Raw genomic sequence first — 10,195 nt, 5'->3', positions numbered from 1 at the left:
TCAATACAAATAAACCATTGTCCTTTATCTCCATTGTGACTTTCAGTTATATAGGCACATCTGCCTTTTTACATGCCTAAAATATACATGAGGATTATAAATATTCTTTATGTGTATGTTAGGATGAAAAAAACCTGCCAAGGCAGGTGCATGGGCTAAAAGAATACACCTTCCTGTTTCCTTTTGTTACCTGTTTAATTAAAAAAAAAGAAGTTGCCCCTGATAAAAGCCTCCAATAAATGCCTCTAGTGCTATTTTCTGGAATTGAGTTAAACATATTAACATATTGTTATACAAAGCGGGGTGGGGGGGGCATGGAAGCAAGGCAAGGTGGACTGTGGTGCCAATCCTAGTGACATGTCAGCAGAGGAGGAGTTTCTTGCCTGTGGACTTCATAAAAGGCTAGCTCAACACCCTCCATGAGACACACTCTGCCCCAACCATCCTGAAGCTACAGGTGCTCCCTCCTGGAATACCCAATGGATTTCAGTCGCAGAAGCTTCCACAGAAGCCTCAGCAACTCCTTGCAGGCCCCTGTAGTCAGTACAGTGGGCATGCAGCGCCTCGGGATGACACCCAGCGTTTATGGGGGTGCTGGAGGCCGAGGCATCCGCATCTCCAAATCCAGACACACGGTGAACTATGGGAGCGACCTCACCGGCGGCAGGGACCTGTTTGTTGGCAATGAGAAAATGGCCATGCAGAACCTAAATGACCGTCTAGCGAGCTACCTAGAAAAGGTGCGGACCCTGGAGCAGTCCAACTCCAAACTTGAAGTGCAGATCAAGCAGTGGTACGAAACCAACGCCCCGAGGGCTGGTCATGACTATAGCGCATATTACAAACAAATTGAAGAGCTGCGAAATCAGGTGAGAGATGACGCCTGTGTTTCTGTTTCCTAGTCTGTGTTTAGCTGAAAGTTAAATCAAGAGGTTATCTATGTTAGGTAGGTCCAAATGGACGTTGTAAAGCAAATTAGGCTAAAATGTTACATCTATAAAAATTCTTTCATCTACCTTTAGACTGTATAATAGGATGGCCTTAAATCATGCTATTTTTAATGTTTAATATAATTATATACAAAATATGAACATTTTATCCTCGGAATAAAATAAATCTTTGTCACAGCTTACCACATCAGGGCTAAATGTATAGTGAGCAATCTTTCTGAAAAGAGCTAAAAATTAATTATGTGATAAATCTCTCTTAGTTTTTCATCTAGTCCTCAAGTTTTGAAACCCCAGTCAATTCAAAGACTTTTCTCCTTTTATTTAAGTAAATATTATAATATGACTATTAGAATACTGTACTGCAGATTTAAATAACAAAGTGATTCTGGGTGGAAACAGTGTGGCAGGAATATGGGTCTTAATGATGCCTGGATTTTTAAGTGCCCTGTTTAATAATATGACCATCAGCATCAAGCAAGTTCAGAAACTACTTCTACAGTAATAAAATGTTCTATTGCCCCCAATTCATGTTTATTGCAATCATATCACAACCTCCTCCTATGTCATCAAAAAAAGGGTGGAGCTCTGTATTTTATCAGTTGCATGGAATAAAAGCAGAAGACTTTGCTCCTAATTGAAAATTTCATATACGACACAGAGCACTTGCCTGGAATTAAAGTTCCTATCTAATCAAGAAAAGTGTTCACTGTCATTTCTGTGTTAAGATTCATACTCCTTTAGAGTAAAGCCCATTTACTTACCAGCAAGTCTATTTTTCTTGAGTTGTGCTAAACATCAGGGCAATTTGATTCGGACTCTATGGGAAGTTGCTTTGGAATTTTAGAAACTATGGGTGTGTGAAGCAATGGTATTTAAATTGCCCTTCCGGAATAAAGTTCATCCTTCTTACGCTCTTACTAAAAATGTTCGAACCACACCTGTCTCATGTTTCTGACTCTACTTTGGCTCATCTCAAATACACAGACACAGGCCATCCGTCCCATTGAGCTAGACAGTCCCAACCACAGGGAGCAGCCCTCTCCAAAACTGGATCCACTGAAAGAGAAATATCATTGCAACATCTTCTGCAAGTAGATTTTTCATCTATATGCATCCATCATGCATTTAGTTCTTTTATGCATCATGTTCTTTCATTCAGCCAATACTGAATGACACTAACTAGGTGCTGGGCACCATGCTAGGCACGGAGGAATAGTATGGTGGACACAGTGTGATTTATGAGGAAACAGGGATGGACAGAGGGACCAGCACACAGGGGGATAATGAGAGCACAGGCAGATCATCCAGTTCAGTTTTGAGAGCATCTGTAAAGGCTCCTTTGAAGCAATGTTGTCGAACCTGAGACATGAGGGAGGAATGGGAGCTCACCAGACCAGAGGGGCTAAAAGAAAGGTTCTAAGCCGAAACATCAAAGGCGAGGCACTCATTAAGGTCTGATGACTCAAGTTGAGTTAAATTCTCCTTCTGTAAAATCACAAGAAAGTAGACCAAACCCTGGGGAATCTAGGGTTGCATTTTATGACTCTATTATGTTAAACACCCATGTCATTATTTTTTCTATATTTTCTTGTAGAAATGCCTGAAATAAACATCATTTTTGACATAATAGTCACTGCAGCTGGAGATAAACTAAATCCTTGTAAACACCTATTCGATTGAAAATGTCATTCTTGGCTGGGCGCAGTGGCTCACGCCTGTAATCCCAGCATTTTGGGAGGCCGAGGCGAGTGGATCACCTGAGGTCAGGAGTTCAAGACCAGCCTGGCCACCATGGCAAAACCCCATCTCTACTAAAAATGCAAAAATTAGCCGGGCATGGTGGCGGATGCTTGTAACCCCAGGTACTCGGGAGGCTGAGGCAGGAGAATCGCTGGAACCTGAGAAGCAGAGGTTACAGTGAGCCAGGATCCCACCATTGCACTCCAGCTGGGGCAACAGAGCAAGATTCTGTCTAAATAAATAAATAAATAAATTTTTAAAAAACAAAATGTCTGTCTTTCTCATGTATTTTCCAGATTAAGGATGCTCAACTGCAAAATGCTCGATGTGTCCTGCAAATTGATAATGCTAAACTGGCTGCTGAGGACTTCAGACTGAAGTAGGTTCCCTAATACGTGGCAAAAGTTTCTGAAAAAGAATTCCTTTAGTAGTCCTTCCAGATAATCAGCTTTCCATGTCATTGTTGGTAAAGGAACCACGGTTCAATGTTTCCAGAATCCTGAAGCCTAAAGGAGATTGGAAGCTGCGTGTTAGAGGCTAGCCCAGCACTCAGGGATGACCTTCTCTCTCTTGATCCCTTGGCATGTAACTGAACACCTCCAGTAACTACTATTCTCTTTGTTATTACTGGTTGCTAATTTTTTTTTTTTTTTTTTTAGTAGCTGGTATCTACCTTTTAACCCACTAAACCTAATTCTGCCCTTTGGAGTAATAAGAAAGCAATTTACAGTTCTCCTTCTCCCTAAGTGCCTTTCTGTTATCTAAAGAGAGTCTTATGTCTACCCTTGGTGATTCTCCAAGTAATTCTCCATGTTCGTTCAAGTACCTGCAAGTGAACCCAAGTTCCAGGGGTGACTCTTGATGATTTCTGGTTTGCCAGTGTTTTACAGGATGGTCTGGCCAAGCAAAGAATCAGGACCAATCTATAATAATTAACCGAGTGTGGTGGCACATGTCTGTAGTCCCAGCTACTTGGGAGGCTGAGGCAGGAGTATCACTTGAACCTGGGAGGCGGAGGTTTCAGTGAGCCGAGATCATGACATTGCCCTCCAGCCTGGGTGACAGAGTGAGACCTTGTCTCAAAAAGAAAAGAGAAGAAAAAATTGTGTTCACTTTCTCGGTAGTCATCACAGCACATGTGACCAGAGCTGTTCCTTACAAACAGCTTCCACACTAGGGCGTCTTCATCCTGAATTTGTACAATGCATTAACACCAAAAAGCCCTTTGTGGTTAGAAGAGTAGCCTTTTAATGCTCCAAGAGACTAACTAGAAGGAAATAGGAAATCAAATCCAAAGATTAAAGCAGTAAAAATGCATTAGTTCCAATCTTACCTAGCACTGAGTGTCCCATTGCATTGTCACTTTTTAAAGCTGGATATTTTAGGAAATTGGGCAGGGCATGGTGGCTAATGCCTATAATCCAGCACTTTGAGAGGCTGAGACAGGCGGTTTGCTTGAGTCCTGGAGTTTGAGAACAGCTTGGGCAACATGGCGAAACCACGTCTCTACACAAAAATACAAAAAAAGTAGCTGGGTGTGGTGGCATACACCTGTGGTCCCAGCTACTTGGGAGGCTGAGGTGAGAGGATTGCTTGAGCCCAGGAGGTTGAGGCTGCAGGGAACCATGATTGCACCACTGTATTCCAGCCTGGGTGACAGAGTGGTACCCTGTCTCAAACACACACACACACACACACACACACACACACATATATATAGTGAGAGAGACAGAGAGAGTATGTAAGATTGTAGAGGAGGATGTAGAGCTGTTTGAGATAAGTCACTTTGGATGCCTCAGTTCATAAAGTTATAAAAATAAATTGATCATGTACATTCATTAAGTAAAAGTATTTAATATCAATAATGAGAACCCTTTGCCAACACAATAATTAACACAATTTAATTTCTTGTAAGATAAATTCTAGAATTTAGAAGTGCTCAAAATTATTTCAGATTGCCTTTTTCCAGTCACTCCAAATTATAGAGATTATATTATTGGGCAAATTGTCTGATTCCTAGGTTCTTACGTACATTTCATGAATGTATAAAGACAGACATTATAAAGTATTGAAATTGATCTCCTCATAAGCCACATTTAAAAACCTATCTTATTATATTAGATTCTCTCTCTTATAATGGCTTCAGAAGGACCAGTTATCTCTGTATACTAATTAATTCCCAGGTATGAGACCGAGAGGGGAATACGCCTAACAGTGGAAGCTGATTTCCAAGGCCTGAATAAGGTCTTTGATGACCTAAGCCTACATAAAACAGATTTGGAGATTCAAATTCAAGAACTGAATGAAGACCTAGCTCTCCTCAAAAAAGAGCATCAGGAGGTGAGAAAATATTCAGAAGTAGTATTGGAAACGATGGAATGGTTCTATATAATAATAATAATAGGAGAAGCAGGAGAAACAGGAGAAGGGGGAAGAGTTGGTGGTGGTAATGACAGAGATGACGATGATGACAATAGTGATACAAGCCCTGCCTTCTTTTCATAATGTTGTTGTAGGTTAAATGACCTAGAGCAGTACCTGGACCACAATGAGCCCAACACAAGTTATTATTTTATTTCTTTTTTACTCATTGCCAATGAAAGAGGTCATGAGACTTCTTATGTCTTTTCTGCCCAACCTTATCTGAGAATGTGCTTCAGACTAAAATCAATCAGAATTTTCACTTTCATAGGAAGTCGATGGTCTATACAAGCATCTGGGCAACACTGTCAATGTGGAGGTTGATGCTGCTCCAGGCCTGAACCTTGGTGCCATCATGAATGAAATGAGGCAGAAGTATGAAGTCATGGCCCAGAAGAATCTTCAAGAGGCCAAAGAACAGTTTGAGAGACAGGTAACCGCACAATTGTAAAGTGTGAGCAAATGTGTAGAAGCTTTCCTCCAGAAAGAGATAACTCAGTTTCTTCTTCATTTGTTCATTCTTTCTTTCTCTTTCTGTCTTTTCTTTCTTATTTCCATCCCTCAACTATTTTTTTTTTACTCTTGGCACTTTATAGACTGCAGTTCTGCAGCAACAGGTCACAGTGAACACTGAAGAATTAAAAGGAACTGAGGTTGAACTAACAGAGCTGAGACGCACCTCCCAGAGCCTCGAGATAGACCTCCAGTCCCATCTCAGCATGGTAAAGCACATCTAACTTCTCTTTCTCAATCCAGTATGTGTTCACTAAAGTCCTCTGTTAGGAACTTAGAAATGCAAAGACCTACAATAAATAACCCTTCCCCTTGCAGAGCTGGCAGGGAAAGAGGCCAAACAACTGATTATAATCAAAGGACTGAGAGAAATCAAGGAAAGGGCAATGTACTGCATGAATGCAGAGGAAAGAGTAAATCTGGAAGATTTCACAGGGAAAGTGGCATTTAAACCAGATATTTTTATAACTTTTAAGTTCAGGGGTAATATGCAGATTTATGATATAGTTAAACTTGTGTCATGGGAGTTTGTTGTACAGGTTATTTCATCACTCAGGTATTAAGCCTAATACCCATTTGTTATTTTTCCTGATCCTCTCGCTCCTCCTACCCTCCAGCCTCTGTTAGGCCCCTGTGTCTGCTATTCCCCTGTATGTGTCCATTATACCAGATCTTAAAATTTAAGATACAATTTTAAGCTGGAGAATGAACTAGAGACATTCCAGGTCAAGCAAACCAGCCAGCCCATGACAAATTATGCTGTGGTACCCAGAATCCCTCAAACCACAGTGGCCTGCAGCCACAATACTACATCCATTATGACATTTCCTTTCCAAGGGCAAGGCTAAAGGGGTAGGCCCTACCTAGGAGCAGCCAGTGTTCTGGCAGAAAGAAAAGAGCAATGGTTGGGCCACTTGATAGCACTTAAAGCTTCTCCTTAGAAAAAGCATTTGTCCTTTGGTAGGCCAAGGCAGGAGGATCACTTGAGGTCAGGAGTTCGAGACCAGCCTGGCCAATATGGTGAAACTCCATCTCTACTAAAGACACAAAAATAAGCTGGGCATGATGGCGTGTGCCTATAATCACAGCTACTGGAGGCTGAGGCAGGAGAATCGCTCGATCCCAGGAGGCAGAGGTTGCAGTGAGCCGAGATCACACTACTACACTCCAGCCTGGGGGACAGAGCAAGACTCCGTCTCAAAAAAAAAAAGAAAAAGAAAAGGCATTTGTCAGTTTGACCGGCATTTCATTAACCAAAGAGAGTCACATGACCCAGCCATGTGTCAATGGATTAAAGGAATCTAACCCTGCAATTGAGAAATGCCACCCATCACATGGCCAGGTCTGATGAAGGAGTGAGAGGCGTAACATCTTCACATGGTGGGGAAGGAAATATTGAGAACAATTCTACAATGTTGTGCACTGAGAGAACAGTGGGTGCAAAGCTATAGGCAAAGAAAAACCCTGAGAGCTAATGATCCTAGCTGGCTGGCTGAGGTTGCCTAGTTGGGAAGAGTGGGATATGGAGCTAGAAATACACACCATGCCCACAGTGATGAACTGCAGAGACGTTTCTCAAAATAAATTAAAATTGACCCATCTCTTGAATCAAGTCCTTAGATAAGAAATGCCCTATTTTTCTTGTGCTCATAGAAAGAGTCTTTGGAGCACACCCTAGAGGAGACCAAAGCCCGTTACAGCAGCCAGTTAGCCAACCTCCAGTCGCTGTTGAGCTCTCTGGAGGCCCAACTGATGCACATTCGGAGTGACATGGAACGCCAGAACAATGAATATCATATCCTTCTTGACATAAAGACTCGGCTTGAGCAGGAAATTGCTACTTACCGCCGCCTTCTGGAAGGAGAAGACGTAAGGTAAGGCTCTTAGAATCAAGGAATAGGTGTCAATGTCTATATGCACTTCTATTTTAATGTCCCTGTCACTCACTACCCAGCACCAATGCAATCCCTAGGACAGAAGTAATTATACTCACATGCACCTCACCACCACCAACAAAATGAAAATATACCAAAAAGTAGACATGCCCAAAATATTAAGTACAGCCTTGAGATCATGTGATAGGACTGAGTTAGAAGATAATTCTCCAAATGATAGATTATGCTGATATTAATTTTCATCATTAATATATAATTGAAGGCATAATAGCCTTTTGGAAATTCTAATTGAGAGCTCATGAATTAGACAATAAGTTGCTGAGGTCCACAGGAGCCAGAATCATCAGTGTGGCAGCAGCAACTGTCTTCAGATACCATACCTAAGAATATCAACAAGAGAACACAAGATTTAAACTTCCATTGTAATTTTGTTATTTTAATTAGAGGAACATCTTAGCTTCTATTAAACTGGTCAGTTTTAAAGCTATGTATTTTTCAAGTTTGCAATAACAAGCAATGTAAAAGGGAAAGATACATGAAAGCATTAAAACACATTCACTTGGACTTTGAAATATAAAAGACAAGAGTGCATTTCATTTTCAAAACAGTAATAATCCTTTTTTCTGTTTCTTTTTTCTTCTTTTCATTAAAAAAAAAAAACAGAACTACAGAATATCAGTTAAGCACCCTGGAAGAGAGAGGTAAGTTCTAAATTTTTGCACATTTTCTATGACACTCAGCTGCTTTCCAATAACTATCTCCCATGGATAAAAAGTAAAGTGAGGCTGTTTCAGTCTGTTTTCTGCTCCTGTAATGGAATACCTGAGACTGAATATTTACAAACAATAGAAGTTTACTTGGCTCACAGTTCTGGAGGCCAGAAAGTCCAATATCAAGGTGCCGACATCTGGTGAGGGCCTTCTTGCTGTGTCATCCCATGGCAGAAAGTAGAAGTGCAAAAGAGTGTGCATGAGAGCCAGAGAGAAAGAGAAGGCTGATCTTGCTTTTATAACTAGCCCACTCTCACAATAACTAACCCATTCCCATGGTAACCACATTAATCCATCCATGAGGGCAGAGCCCTCATCATCTAATCACCTCTTACTAGGCCCCACCTCCCAACACTGTTACATTGGGGATTAAGTTTTCCACACGTGAACTCTAGGGAACACATTCAAACCATAGCAAAGGCCAATTCTCAAGAGAGCAGATATGACACCAGGGATTCTAAAAATCTTGTACATGGCATAAAGAAACCCTCCATGTGGGAACTTGGGCACACTCTTCAGAACGGGGTGATTTTCTTGGCCTGTGCTATTGCTACCTTGAGACATCTGAGATTCTGAAAAGGAAAAACAAGACAAAATCTGAATTCCACTTAAATTCAAGATCATTTATTTCTTGAATTTATAAGAGTGGGATATTTGTAAATTTGGGGAGAAGCACATTTTCTGTATCTATTTATAAAATAGACTTAAGATTTTTTGAGAAAGAGGATGGGTTTAACATGTTTTTCTAAAAGAAGGAAATAAGTAAAAAGAATAATAACTTAAAGTTGAATATTATAAATCAGTAGAGTCATGTGCCTGAATTAACATTTAATGTTTAATATGAATTCAGATATAAAGAAAACCAGGAAGATTAAGACAGTCGTGCAAGAAGTAGTGGATGGCAAGGTCGTGTCATCTGAAGTCAAAGAGGTGGAAGAAAATATCTAAATGGCTACCAGAAGGAGATGCTGCTGAGGTTTTGAAAGAAATGTGGCTATAATCTTATCTGCTCCCTGCAAGAAATAAGCCATAAGAAAGCACTATTAATACTTTGCAGTGATTAGAAGGGGTGGGGTGGGGGAAATCCTATTTATCAGACTCTGTAATTGAATATAAATATTTTACTCAGAGGAGCTGCAAATTGCCTGCAAAAATGAAATCCAATGAGCACTAGAATATTTAAAACATCATTACTGTCATCTTTATCATGAAGCATATCAATTACAAGCTGTAGACCACCTAATATCAATTTGTAGGTAATGTTCCTGAAAATTGCAATACATTTCAATTATACTAAACCTCACAAAGTAGAGAAATCTATGCAAATTGCAAATAAACCGCTTTCTAATTTTTTCCTGTTTCTGAATTGTAAAACACCCTTTGGGAGTCCCTGGTTTCTTATTGAGCCAATTTCTTGGTTAATCTTGTTGATTTTTCAGCATCGGTACAACTCTACAACCTTTGAGCTATCTCTGCTTTTTCCCATTGTTTCTACTGCCTTTTAAAAGTCTACACAGCTCTTTGAATAATTTGAGAGTCAAATTCAATCACAAATGAGGAGCAGAATAAGAGTGAAGTATACTATACTTAAAATGGAAATAGATTAAAAACATTACCAAAACCCTTCTCAAGGCAAAATGTGTCTCCTTTTGATAATAAGCTGCATATACTATCAGGTGCTCTCTTTTTTTATATATTGTAAACATATATTTTTAATGAAATTTTTTAAAATAACAGCTTTATTGAGACATAATTCACATGCCATGAAATTCACCCTTACAACATGTACATTTCAGTGGTCTTCGATATGCTTATAATGTTTTGCAACCATCACCACTACCTAATTTTAGAACATTTCTTCACCCCAAAAGGAAATCTTGTACCTATTAGTAGTCACCCCACATTT

The 10,195-nt window shown here is 40.1% G+C and overlaps 1 protein-coding gene across 1 annotated transcript; it reads left to right on the top strand.

The window, feature by feature from the left end:
• Positions 1 to 422: 422 nt before the first annotated feature.
• KRT20 (keratin 20) lies at positions 423 to 9,655 on the top strand. Its single transcript, XM_023204182.2, has 8 exons — positions 423 to 869; positions 2,987 to 3,069; positions 4,874 to 5,030; positions 5,383 to 5,544; positions 5,708 to 5,833; positions 7,278 to 7,498; positions 8,183 to 8,220; positions 9,140 to 9,655. The coding sequence occupies exons 1-8, from the start codon at positions 480 to 482 to the stop codon at positions 9,235 to 9,237; spliced, it is 1,275 nt and encodes a 424-aa protein (XP_023059950.1). The 5' UTR covers positions 423 to 479; the 3' UTR covers positions 9,238 to 9,655.
• The last annotated feature ends 540 nt before the right edge of the window (positions 9,656 to 10,195 follow it).

This window comes from Piliocolobus tephrosceles, chromosome 16 (assembly GCF_002776525.5).
Source record: "Piliocolobus tephrosceles isolate RC106 chromosome 16, ASM277652v3, whole genome shotgun sequence".
Lineage (NCBI taxonomy): Eukaryota > Metazoa > Chordata > Mammalia > Primates > Cercopithecidae > Piliocolobus > Piliocolobus tephrosceles.
This window is presented reverse-complemented; position numbering and strand designations above follow the sequence as displayed.

What these genes read in the sequence shown, in the direction of transcription:
- KRT20 (XM_023204182.2), top strand. Translation starts at nt 480, where the DNA reads ATGGATTTCAGTCGCAGAAGCTTCCACAGAAGCCTCAGCAACTCCTTG. An exon ending in TCAAAAAAGAGCATCAGGAG is followed by an intron (nt 5,031 to 5,382) that starts GTGAGAAAATAT and finishes TCACTTTCATAG; the next exon opens with GAAGTCGATGGTCTATACAA. An exon ending in AAGAACAGTTTGAGAGACAG is followed by an intron (nt 5,545 to 5,707) that starts GTAACCGCACAA and finishes GGCACTTTATAG; the next exon opens with ACTGCAGTTCTGCAGCAACA.